Source organism: Scyliorhinus canicula, chromosome 4 (assembly GCF_902713615.1).
Source record: "Scyliorhinus canicula chromosome 4, sScyCan1.1, whole genome shotgun sequence".
Taxonomy (NCBI): domain Eukaryota; kingdom Metazoa; phylum Chordata; class Chondrichthyes; order Carcharhiniformes; family Scyliorhinidae; genus Scyliorhinus; species Scyliorhinus canicula.
In genome coordinates this window covers 209,835,430-209,849,209 of record NC_052149.1, presented here as the reverse complement: position 1 = coordinate 209,849,209, position 13,780 = coordinate 209,835,430, and the positions used below count along the sequence as shown (strand labels likewise).

The following is a 13,780-nucleotide window of genomic DNA, read 5'->3' as shown; positions in this document are numbered from 1 at the left end:
AAATGTAACTTCCTACTTATGCATCACCATATCTTAAACCCAGCAATTAGAGGGACATTACTGCAATACATGTGTGCTGGATTTTTGCTGAAGATTTGGACAAGTATTAAGTTTGAGCATGTCTCAACCTAGTTCTTATTTAGTTTAGTCCATGGGACACAAATATCAATAACTAATTAATACTGCACAATGAGTGGCATGCTCACTAAAAGAGGCCCCAAGAATGTTGACATGGGAAACCAATGCTCTGTGTAAGGTGGGATCGCATTATGTTGTTGGAACTATCTGAAGGGAATTTTTTCTGCCTCAAAGCTGTGTGGGAGTGCCTGAAGCTGACATCACGTGGAAAGCGAACAGCAGACTGTTTCAAAAAATGGAGAATTTAACCAAAAATAAAACATTTAAGCAGACCAATATTGGCGTAGCTTAAGAAAATTCTGTGCAATGTTCAAAGTTGTTTGCAGGCAACTTTTCCAAACAACTCACCAAAGACAGTTCTTGCAGGGACAGACTCCCTGTTTAACCAGAATGACACTTGTGAGAGAATAACTGTCATAATGCATGGTAAGTAAGTTTGAATTACAAAGTAACCGATTTTTCTCTTCAAATGAAAGTGAGCCGTCATTACTACGTATTCACCTGGAAATATAAAACACGGTATTAGAACAAGAGAGCGCCCAAATTATCATTCCTCTGCAACTCAGAAACAGCAAGTGTACGTTATTCCTTCACATTTCTGCCATGTCAATCAGCCCATTTAAATAAAATATATTCAAAATAGTAACACAATTACTGCTGATAACAATGGAAATCGTTCCCATGATCCAGATATAATGATCGCATAACTATAAATAAAATATCAATCAAAGAGGTTGCAAGTGTCGGAAATATAATTGTGACATTGGTGCTGCAGAAGTTGTTTTTTTGACCTATCAGACAATGTGAGGGTGATCACTACAATTAGTCTATTACATATCAGAGTTAGGAATGCATATTACTATCACTGGATGAAAAAAAATCATTAAAAGTTCCATTCCATCGCACTAATATTTTCCTTCTGAAAACAGCATAAATCACATATATATGATCTGAAAATCACATATATATGATAAACAGAGGAACCAAATATTTTCCAATAAAAATGAAATAAACATTATGTAGGGAAGATTTGCTGCACTACAGGTTACATTGGGCATAATATCTCCCAAACAGTTCATCTTAGGTGTCAGCTCTGGCTCAATGATAGCACTCAATTCTGAATCAGGACATACTTAGTTGACCTCCTGCACTGGATATTTTGAGTACAAAATTCTGGGTAATACTTGGCACTTTTTGGATGTACCATCTTTCAGGTGTGATTTTGACATAAATCGGGCACTATTTAGCATTCATCTTCCCATATAAATCAGCAGCTGCTTCCACTCATGTGATTTTGGTGAGGTATGTGTCTGAAAACTGGGGCGGACTTCGTAAATCCCGCCCCCGCCTTGACCGGAATTCTCCGCCACCGGGAATCGCCGGGACGGGAATCGCGTCCCGCTGGTCGGCGGACCCCCCGTGTCAATTCTCCAGCCCGTGATGGGCCGAAGTCCCGCCGCTGTCAGGCCTCTCCCGCCAACATGGTTTAAACCACCTCTGTGCCGGCGGGAGCAGGCAGCGCGAGCGGGCCCCGGGGTCCTGGGGGGGGGGGTCGCAGGGCGATCGGACCCCGGGGGGTACCCCCACGGTGGCCTGGCCCGCGATCGGGGCCCACCAATCGACGGGTGGGCCTGTGCCATGGGGGCACTCTTTTTCTTCCACGGCCACCACGGCCACCATCATGGCGGAGGCGGAAGAGACCCCCTCCACCGCGCATGCGCCGGTGGTGACGTCAGCAGCCGCTGACGCTCCGGCGCATGCGCGTACTCACGCTGACTGCCGAAGACCTTTCGGCCAGCCCCGACGCTGGTCGGCATGGCGCCAAAGGCCATTGGCGCCAGTCGGCGGAGCGGGAGGCACTCTGGCGCAGGCCTAGCCCCTAAAGGTGCGGAGAATTCCACACCTTTTGGGGAGGCCCGATGCCGGAGTGGTTGGCGCCACTCCGCTACGCCAGGACCCCCCACCCCGCCGGGTAGGGGAGAATACTGCCCCTGGTGTGCAGATAAAAGCTGGTCCGAATCTTTGAGGATTTATTTGGATATCCCAGGGACCCTTTTGGAGAATTAAGATAGCCCTTTGGGTATGGGTCCAGGACAAGTTTGGGAGAGATAAGGCACCCTTGGGGAGATCAGGTGCTTCATGGGATTGTTAAAAGTGGATATGACTGTGTGTAAAAAGTGCATGAAATCATTGGAACTGTATGAACTGTCAAAGAACTGTCAAAACCCTTTGGAGCCCTCAAAGCTCTTTGGAACGTTGAGCTAACTCTGCTAGGCTTTAAAGTTTAAAGAGTGTGGAGCTTTAAAAAACATTTGGTGCTTCAATTTCAGTCTGTCTATTACCATAAGCATGAGGGTTGTTATTACAGGATTTGTGCTGCGTGACTGATTTTAAAACCTAACATTAACACATTGGGTCGCCTGTTAAGTGACCAGCTTGAATGATGACTACACAAGTGGCTACAGAGTATAAATGTTTGTTTTCGTAAGAGATTAGTTAAGGGAATTTCAATGTTTTTTTTTTATCAACAAGAGTGTTTTTTTCATAGTGACATCATCAAAAGCCAGGAAATGTCCTGGGTGGGATTTTCCGCCCTGTCGCACTAGATTTTGGTATGCCGCACCCCCGGGATTCTCCGCCTCACCCGGCAGCCAATGGGTTTTACCATTGTGAGCAGCCCCAAGCTGTCAGGAAATCCCCGGGCTTCCGGCGCAATAGAGTATCCCGACAGCGGAGAATCCAACCTCTTGTCTCTGTACTCTTGGCCCAAAAGTGAAAACCCTGGTCTTGGACTTAATGCAACAACAATATGGGATCAATAATCTGTGTCAGAAATGCAATACAGACTTTTGAAATTGAACAATCAGGCAGTGTAGCTGGATTTGACTATTTAGATTGTGCATCAGCATTCCACTGTCCTGACATTTTTATACTAACCTAATAATTTGAGTAATGTCAACCAAATAAAACATTATGTACATGAGACCTAACATTAATATGTACTTACATAATTTGTGTGTCCAGAAATGTCACAAATTTCAGAAATGATAGGTTTCAAGCTGTTAAATTGTATGATATTTTAAGCACTAACAGAGTTCACATTTGATACATCTGTCACTTTGTCTTCTCTTCATCCCAATCAGGTCAACCAACTCAGACTGCCCTGAATTTGCAGCCATTGAGACCATTACCGAATGCAACATTTTGGGCTGCTGTTCTATTATTGAGGTTATATGTATAAAGTGCAGGGGATCAAGGGTTATAGGGAGAAGGCAGGAGAATGGGGATGAGAACATATCAGCCATGATTGAATGGCGGAGCAGACTCGATGGGCCAAGTGGCCTAATTCTGCTCCTATGTCTTATGGTCTTATGGTATGCTGCAGAATCAAGCACCTCAAATTTTGTACTGTAATCAGAGAATCACTACAGTGCAGAAGCAGGCCATTTGGGCCATCGAGTCTAACACTGATGCTCTGAAAGAGCACCCTACCTCGGCCCAGGGCCCCATCCTATCCCCGTAATCCAGTAACCCCACCTAACCTTTTGGAGACTAATGGGCAATTTTAGCATGTCCGATCCACCTAAACTGCACATCTTTGGATTGTAGGAGGAAACCGAAGCACCTGGTGGAAACTCACGCAGACACAGGGAGAACGTATAAACTCCACACCGACAGTGACCCAAGGGTGGAATTGAACCTGGTTGAGTATTGGAGTTGACGATGGAGCACCTTTATTGCCAAAGGCGCGATTTCCCAAACACTAAGGCGGGGATTCTCCGACCCCCCCGCCGGGTCAGAGGATCGTCGAGCAGCGGCGTGAATCCCGCCCCTGCCGTCCGCCGAATTCGCCGGGGGCTGGAATCGCACCACGCCGGTCAGCCGCTGCTCGCAGCAGCTCCCCCCGGCGATTCTCCGGCCCGCGATGGGCCGAAGTCCCACTGGTTCTTTGCCGGTCCCGCCGGCGTAGATTAGACTAGGTCCCTTACCGGCAGGACCTGGCGGCGCGGGCGGGCTCCGGGGTCCTTGGGGGGGGGGGGGGGGGGGGGGGAGTGGGCCGATCTGGCCCCGGGGGGTGCCTGGCCCGTGATCGGGGCCCACCGGTCCGCGGACAGGCTTGTGCCTTGGGGGCACCCTTTTCCTACCTGTCGGCCGTGTCAGCCTCCTCGATGGCCAACGCGTAGGTGAACACCCCCTGCGCAAGCGCAGGGATGACATCAGCAGCCGCTGACGCTCCCGCGCAGACTTGCGCCGGCCAACGGAGTCCCTTCGGCCCTGGCTAGCATGGTGCCAAAGGCCTTCCACACCAGCCGGCGGGGCACAAACCACTCCGGCGCCGGCCTAGCCCCTGAAGGTGTGGAGGATTCCGCACCTTTGGGGCAGGCCGACGCCGGAGTGGTTCACGCCACTCCGTCCCACCGGGACAACCTGCCCCGCCGAGTACGAGAGAATCCCGCCCCATATTTAGCCAAGACTTAACAAAGCTGAGTCTGCAGCATATTGTTTGACTTTGGTCCTGTTTCACTTGAAATTTAACAACTCGGAGTTGGCCTATGTTGCTTGCAACTTGCGGATCGCTTTCCTATTCACTTTAATAAAATCTGGAAATTGGTTCGTGAAATTCTGAAATTTTCTTGCTTGTTAAAATCTATGTCCTCAAATATAAAATATAAAATAAGTATCCATAAAGTGTTAAATTATTGCTTTGTACAAATATGATATTTATGTCCATCTGCAAAACAGATCTAATAACAGATCATCCTACTTACCTTTTCATTCAAGATGTGGATCTTAACACAAGGAGAGAGGAAGATGAGGGGGAAAAAAGTATACAATAACTTGTGTTGGGGTGAAGCATTTTAAATTGTTGCCGTAGCTTGTGAGAGCAATGAATAAAATGTGAATGTGTTGGTCAAATTACAGAGAGGGTTGTGCATTGACTCAAGCAGGATTTTAGACCATACGTGTTATATTAGAAAGGTCACAGTAACTTGTTACTGCAAGGGTTTTGTTATTGTCTGAGCATATGTTGTTGGAAAAATTATATGATTCTTTATTATAAAAAAAACATTAATGCCTCTTCTCTGAATGGCTGTCATATTCCAAAGAGCCTAATGAGTGAAGTTCCTATTCATTTTTTCTCTGTCAATGGTACATAGAAGCAGTAAAAAAATCTAACATTAAATCAAACAAAGCTTTATCCTCATGTCACTCCCACAACCCAAAGATGAGCAGGGTAGGTGGACTGGTCACGCTAAATTATCCTTTAATTGGAAAAGAAAATTGGGTCCTCTAAATTTTAAAAATATAAATTAATCAAACAAATCATAAAAAATATATACATCCATATATATGTATACAACCTGTACTGGATTTAATAATGACTTTTCCCACACTTTGTCCCATTAAGTCATATTGATTCAATCGAGAACCATCTTCAGCCACAACAACTGATTGGGATGCTCCATGTGTCCATGTGTACACGACCTCTGATGTTGTGTATGCGTCTGTTTTGGAATAGAACATGAAAAGGGTTAATTGTTGAGCTTATCACAGTATTGTGAACATGACTACAAATTTTGCACAATGAACAATTTGCAGTAACATAGTTCATTGGCCCTTTCACAGTTCAATAGTTCATTTCCCCATACCCCTCTTTACCAGACAGTTCCCGTACCAGCCTCCCCAGACAGGCGCCGGAATGTGGCGACTAGGGGCTTTTCGCAGTAACTTCATTGAAGCCTACTCGTGACAATAAGCGATTTTCATTTCATTTCATTTTCGTTAAGGAGCAGCTAATCACGAGTTAGAAAATTCCCAAATGGACGAAGGCTAACAACATTGATAGAACAACAGTAGTGGCAGTGTGCTACAATTGTAGTGTCATTGTGAAGTAGGTTTGCTTCATGCCAACATGGTTTCTGAATCAGGAGGTTCCTCCAAGTGGGTCTCTTCTGAGCAAGGTCTCCCAGGCGTTGATGTTGCATGAAAAAAAAATGAAATGAAAATCGCTTATTGTCACGAGTAGGCTTCAAATGAAGTTACTGTGAAAAGCCCCTCATCGCCACATTCCAGCGCCTGTTCGGGGAGGCTGTTACGGGAATTGAACCGTGCTGCTGGCCTGCCTTGGTCTGCTTTCAAAGCCACCGAATTAGCCCTGTGCTAAACAGCCCCTGTGCATTTTTTGAGGGTGAGCCTTCAGGGTGTCTTTGAAATGCTTCCTTTGTCCTCCTCTCGTTCAGAAGCATTCCTTGAGCTGGGCAAAGCAGATTTGCTTCATTCAGGACTCTGATATCCTAAATACATGGCCAGCCCAGCGAAGTTGGTTTCGGATGATCATGGCCTCGATGCTGGTGCTCTTGGCTCCTTCAAGGAAACTGATGTTAGTACATCTATCCTCCCAGCTGATGCAGAGAATCCGACTCAGACTGAGTTGATTATACATTTCGAGGGTCTTGAGGTGGTGTCTGTACATAGTCCAAGTTTATCAGCTGTATAGAAAAGTTGGGAGGATGACTGCCTTGTACATAAGAATCTTGGTGATAGCACGGATGTCACTGTCATCAAAGACTTTCATCCTTATGTATCTGAAGGAGGCACTTGCAGATTAGATACATTGTTGGATCTCTGCATTGAAGTCTGCCTTCGAAGAGAGGTGGCTCCTGGGTCTGGGAAATGTTCCACATTTGAGAGGGTTTCTCCATTGATCTTGATGGAGGGAGAAAGTGGATCTTGCCCTGGGGCAGGTTGGTAAAAGACTTTAGTCCTCTTGAGGTTGAGGCAGAGACCAATTCTTTGGTATGCTTCCGCGAATATGTCAATCATCGCTGGGAGATTCTCTTCTGAGAGAGCGGAGGTGACGATGTAATCCGCACACTGAAGCTCCATGAGTAATATCAGTGTTATTTTCTTCTTGGATTTCAACTGGTTGAGGTTGAAAGGTTTTCCATCCATCATGTAAACTGGGAAGTTTACTCTTGACAAGGTGAAGGATGGTGGCAATAAATATGGAGAAAAGGGTGGGGACGATAACACATTCCTGCTGGACTCCATTCTTGACCTTGAAGGTTTCTGTCTTATTTCAGTCAATGAAGGCTATTGTCAACATCTTGTTATATAGGAGTCGGAGAATGTTGATGCATTTCTCTGGACAGCCGGATTTTGACAGGGTCTTCCATAGCACTTCCTGATTGACTGTGTAAAAAGCCTTGGTCAAATCGATGAAGGCCATGTAGAGTGATTGATGTTGCTGCTGGTATTTCTCTTGAGGTTATCAAGCAGTGAATATCTGTTCCACGGTTTGGTCAGAAGCCACATTGGATTTCTGGAACGATTTCTTCAGAAACTGGGAGAAGGCGCCTAGTGAAGCTTCGGGCGATGATCTTCCCGGCGATGGAGAGGAGGGAGATTCCTCGGTAATTCCCACAGTCCGCTTTGTCTCCTATCTTGAAGATGATGGTGATGGCAGCATTCCTGATGTAGGCAGGAATTTCTTCTCTGTCCCAGATTTAAAGAACATTATCATTGAAATATTATAGCTTCGTAATTGCACTTAAAATGAAAGGGAGACATCTTAATGATCAAATGTTTGACAATTTTTAATATGGAAAATAAAAATTATTTTTCTCATCAGAGTGCCATCACACTTAGGTGACATATTATGGTAACAACAATTTGGATTACTATCGTGTTCACAAAAATATCAAGTAATATTGTCAAACATTCCTCTTGAAGAAAGTGACCTTTTGAAGTAAAAAATGGTTTGATGGGCCGAATGGCCTAATTTTGCTCATGTATCTGAAGGTTTTTTTTATTGAAAACATACATTTCTATTTTCACTGATCAGTCTCACTGCACTAAAAATGCAGCATGAGTTTGGAAATGATAGAATGAGAAACCAGCCTATTAATGGTTATCTTGCAGTGGTTCCTGATTTTCGAACGAATAAACTTCTTGCATGTTAATTTAGTTCAATAACCCCTCCAAGCCTGAACTCTGATAAAGTCATTAACCCTTAAACACTTCAAGATTCTGTCAGCTGACATATTATAATGCTTCAAAACGTTCTCCTCGTTGCAATATGAATTTAAATTTAAACTTTATTTTTCTTGCATCAGTGCAAGCTTACTGATATCTAGGGACAGAGTTCTAGAACAGAATTTGAGAATCAGCCTCAATTGGAAGAGAGAAGATTACTGCCTCCACTGCTGACGAGTCAATTGACCCATGCTGCACAAATAGATATCAAGTGAGGAAAGTACCAGGCTTGGTTGTGATTGTCGCTGTGATTAAATGATCAGCTAACATTTCTGCCTGTGTTCTACATCTTTAATGATCATGCAAAAGTCATATGGAAAGTAATTGGCATCTCCGTGGGATTGTAACCGACAAAAGTGTGTTTAATTTCAGGAATGTGGGAAGGCGAATGCAAACTAAAAATTGCAATGGTAAAGCAAGAAACAGGGCCGGGATTCTCCCCTACCTGGCGTGGTGGGGGGTCCGGGCGTGGCGGGGGATCCCGGCGTTGTGTAGTGGCGAGAGCCACTCCGGCGTCAGGCCTCCCCAAAGGTGCACAATTCTCCGCACCTTTAGGGGCTAGGCCCGCGCCGGAGTGGCTCCCACTCCGCCAACCGGCGCCAATGGCCTTTGGCACCCCATCGACTGGTGTTGGGGGTGGCCGAAAGGCCTTGGTCGGCGTGAGTCCACGCATGCGCCGGAGCGTCAGCGGCCGCTGATGTCACCCCGGCGCATGCGCGGTGGAGGGGGTCTCTTCCGCCACTGCCATGGTGGAGGCCATGGCGGCGGTGGAAGAAAAAGTGTGCCCCCACGGCACAGGCCCGACTGCCGATCAGTGGGCCCTGATCGCGGGCCAGGCCACTGTGGGGGCCTGGGGGCACCCCCCAGGGTCAGATCGCCCCCCCCCCCCCCCCAGGACCCCGGGGCCCGCTCATGCCGCCTTCTCCCGCCGGCACCAGAGGTGGTTTAAACCACGTCGGCGGGAGAGGCCTGACAGCGGCGGGACTTCGGCCCATCGTGGGCCAGAAAATCGCCGTGGGGGGCCTGCCGACCAGCGCGGCGTGATTCCCGCCCCCGCCGTTTCCCGGGTGGCGGAGAATTCCAGCCACGGCAGGGGCGGGATTTACGAAGGCCCCGGGCGATTCCCCGTCCCTGCAGTGGGTCGGAGAATTCTGCCCCAGGTCGCCAAGCAGTATGTTCTGGGCTCATTTTTGCACATAAAATGTAAGTAAAAGAAAGGTTTGCATTTCTATAATGCATTTCATGATTATTGCAAGTCTCAAAGCACTTTACACCCAATGATGTACTTTTTTTTGCACCGTTGCCATAGTTGTAATGTAGGAAATGAAGCACTTAATTTTCACACACCAAACACCTTCAACTTTGTGATAATGGCCAGATAGTCTGTTTTTGTGATGATGTGAGGGATAAATATTATAATAATAATAATCTTTATTGTCACAAGTAGGCTTACATTAACACGGCAATGAAATTACTGTTAAAAGCCCCAAGTCGCCACACTCCGGCGCCTGTTCGGGTACACTGAGGGAGAATTCAAAATGTCCAAATTAACTAACAGCACGTCTTTTGGGACTTATGGGAGGAAACCGGAGCACCCGGAGGAAACCCATGCAGACACAGGGAGAATGTTCAGACTCATTACAGACAGTGACCCAAGCCAGGAATCGAAGCTGGGACCCTGGAGCTGTGAAGCAATAGTGCTACCCACTGTGCTACCGTGCTGATTAGCCAGAACACCCTGGGGTAAACACCCCGCTCTTCTTTAAAATAGTGCCTGATAGGAATCGACTATTTCCTGATAGATCTGATAGGTACAAGAAGGCTATTTAGTGTAAATATTAAGCCCGTCTTAATACCCATTTTAAATTGAGGATTTCAGCACTCATAACCTTAGGTCATGATAAAACACAGCTTCAACAGAGACACAATTAGCCTGACACATGCATAAACTCATTGGAGATTAAAACAAACATTTTTACGAAGCAAAGATGAAAGAGCTATTGTTCTAACATACATATTTTCAAAGACAGTTTGACATTAAGACATGAGCTGTACCAGTAATCTGATCAAGGACGAAGCAGGCACCATAGCAACATGAAGGCACCATTATTCATAATGTGGATAAAGCAAAGTCAGCAGAGAACCAGTAGAAACTAGTCTTGATAATAGCACAGAATCGCATTCCATAACATACACAAATATTCAAACATGCAACATTCAGAACTTATGTTGAATATTAAGGATTGACAGCTAACCGTCAAATCAAATACATTTGATTCGAACCCAAATCAATTAGGAAGACATAGAGATGCAGATTGATGGTTCAAGCCAGGTAAGATTTCCTATAAACATGATGGTCCGTACGGCCATCTTTCTCCAGGATCATTCTATACTTTGATCTAACTATTCGCTATCCTTATTTTTATATTTTCACTTTTCCACTCTAACTCTTGAAGTAAATGCAAGCTGTTTTGCTCTGAGCAAGAAACCATTTCTGTATTATCTTGAAAGTGAAATTGTTTATAAGTTACTTCTCTTTAAGTCGTTTTGCTAGCCGGACTTTATTGAGAATATATTTAAGTTTCTCTCAATTGTAATCAAATAGAGGCGATAAAGATTCTTGTTTGCATCCGAGAAGTTTAACTCCAATTTCTACTGAGTTTTAGTGTCACAAGACTTCACTAATTCTGCATGGTAGATTGCATCAGTGCCATGGGATGTTTCCTAGCTACAAAGCAGGCCAGTAGGGCTTTAGTTTAGCAAATCATCTCAAAGGAAAAGTATTTAACTGTGCAGCAAATCCCTCAGTAATACACTAGAGTGCTGACCTTGATTTTTGTGCTCGAGCGTGGAGTGGGACTTCAACTGAAACCTTATGACTCAGTGACGAGAATGCTATCAACCGAACCATAGCTGACACTTGAAAAAACTAGCAGTCATGGAGAAAAAGACAGCTCGGAAAAGTGATATTAAAAAGGCTGTCAATTTGCTAATGTCCATTTTGAAATGCTGACCAAGAAGCATTGCAAACTCAAATTTGTAGCTAAACTTAATATATTAATAAAAATCAAAGACCGTAAAAATGACATCTACTCTGAATTCAAGCAGTAGTTTCTTTAACAAATTTACAAAATTATTAAATAAACAAGAAACAATTAAAATTGCAAAAATATTTAATATTAGTTTGTTCCAAAATTAGATACTTGTCCGAATTATAAAATTAATAAAGTAATGGAAGGGGAAACCCATGTTTGAAAAAATGTCCATCGGGTAACATTTTCAACTAGTACCCAATTAGTTGCAGAAAATAATTTCTGTAAGTGAATTTGCATGGAGGAGCTTCATGCTGGAAATATACACTCCATGGTTTGGAGTTTATAAGACTCAAGAGGGCATTAAGTAACAAAATCTAAAGATTCAAAAAGGTTGATTGTTAGTTTCTGACCAACATAACGTAGTCATCAACACAGAGCTAACCAAGTTTTGCAACTTAAGACACAAAGATTGGCCGAATGGTAGACAGTGTACAGGATACCTTCAAAACGACATTGATGGATTGGTGGAGTGGGTGATAAATTACACAGAAAAGTGTGAGGTCATGAATTTAGGGAGGTCAAACAGTTGTAGGGAGTACACATTAAATGGGAATATACTAAGAGGGGTAGGTGAAGTAAGAGATCTTGGCGTACAAGTGCACAGGTCCCTAAAGAAAGCAGTTCAAGTAAACAAGGTTGTTAAGAAAGCATATGGAATGCTCTCCTTCATTGGCAGAGGTATGGGATATAAAAGTAAAGATATAATGTTGGAATTGTATAAAACCACTGGTGAGGCTACAACAGGAGTATTGTGTGCAACTCTGGTCACCACATTACAGGAAGGACGTTATTGCTCTGGACAGAGTGCAGAAGAGGTTTACAAGCATATTGCAAGTGCTAGCAAAATGTGGCTACGAGGAGAGATTGGATAGGTTGGGGTTATTTTCTTTGGAACAAAGAAGCCTGAGGGGTGACTTAATTGAGGTGTACAAAATTACAAGGAGAGCAGATAAAGTGGAAGGATCAAATTGTTTCCCCGGTGGAAAATTCTAGAACCAGGGGCATAGATTCAAGATAAGTGGCAGAAGCTGAGGAGGGGGCATGAGGGAAAAACCTTTTTATGCAGAAGGTAGTGGGAGTCTGAAATTCGATGCCTGAGTCAGTGGTGGAGACAAAAGGACCAAACTCTTTTTTAAAGGTACCTGGAACTGCACTTTAAGTGCTCTAAGTTACAGGGCTATTGACCGGGTTCAGGAAGATGGGATTAGAAAAGGCTCCTGGGTGTCCTGGGGCTGGCATGGGCGAGATGGGCTGAATGCCCTCCTTCTGTGCTTTACGTTTATGATTCTATGAAGACAAGGACATGAAATTGTGGAATCCTAATATTTGTGCATAAAACTATGCCTGGATATTTCAAATATTCTAATGACATGAACAAATGCCCTTCTGCAGTGTATTCTTATGTGTGTTGAAGAACCAGCATGTAATATCTGCAATTAATATCTTCCCTGTTCTTGCAAATAATAGTCCAACCTATCAACAGCAGAATGTAAGATACGAATCCTAAATTCCTTGCATTCTCAAACTTTGCTAAGCTTTCTCTCACCAGATATTCATCACCCTCCTCATAACCTTTACTCTCTTCATCTGAGATGGAATTAAGTTTTTGGCATAATTCTGAAAAACTGGCTATGAAAGAATGAAATGTGGAGATATGAGGGTATCTATTAATCCATTAATTTTAGACAATGTATGAGCTGCATGTTGGTGGCTCAAAAGAGGAACCAAAATAGTTAATTTACTACCTCAACCACAGTAAACAGGTGCGGACAAAGCGATCAAATAAAATCTGAAGAAATATTACTGTATGTGATTACTTTATGAAAATTACATTGACACGAATATTTTTTACTCATAAATACTTTAAAATATATATATAATACTTACCAGAATTAGAAGATCGAAGCATATTGTTGCAATTTTTAAGATTATGTGGCTGCATTTAGCCCCTCTGGAACATCTTTTGCTCTGTGCTATTTTGACATTTGTATACATATCTATGTTTCTTGTTGTCCATTCCATTACTCAAGACTTGAGCGACTTGGTTAACTTTCTCATTAATACAGACTCAGAACTTTCAACGGCCCTCTGTTATGGGCATAGTAGGTTTTAGTACCATAACCAATATTTTGTGTATTGGATCTGTTATTCTTTTTCTGACAAAGAAGCCAGATTAGTGCCATCAAAGTGGGAAACCCGAGGCAGGACATTATAGGATTCAATAAGCCCATCTGCATGGAAAAGAACCCTGCATGAACAATTTTTACTCCACTGAACGGGGGTGGGATGTGTGATTGAGTCAGTTCCATTGCCTCCAAGGTGAGCTGATCAGAAAGCTCACCTTGGATGAGACATTGTATAAAAGCCTATTAGGACCTGTAACCTTCACCCTTCACATTAACATCTTCTTTTAGAAGAATGAGGGCAGGATCTTATAGAAGCATATAAAATGATGAAGGGAATAGATAAGATAGAAGCAGGTGGTTTGTTTCCACTGGTGAATGAAATTA

The 13,780-nt window shown here is 43.9% G+C and overlaps 1 protein-coding gene across 6 annotated transcripts in view; it reads right to left on the bottom strand.

The window, feature by feature from the left end:
• Nucleotides 1–13,780, bottom strand: part of LOC119965349 (gamma-aminobutyric acid receptor subunit alpha-1-like) — a 66,546-nt gene that overhangs the window by 30,781 nt on the left and 21,985 nt on the right. For all 6 annotated transcript variants that reach the window (XM_038795991.1, XM_038795994.1, XM_038795993.1 and 3 more), the window contains exons 7-8: nt 5,502–5,645; nt 487–639 (exon numbers count right to left, since the gene is read on the bottom strand). In XM_038795991.1, coding sequence (XP_038651919.1) covers nt 487–639; nt 5,502–5,645 — 297 coding nt within the window. The remainder of the gene's footprint in view (nt 1–486; nt 640–5,501; nt 5,646–13,780) is intronic.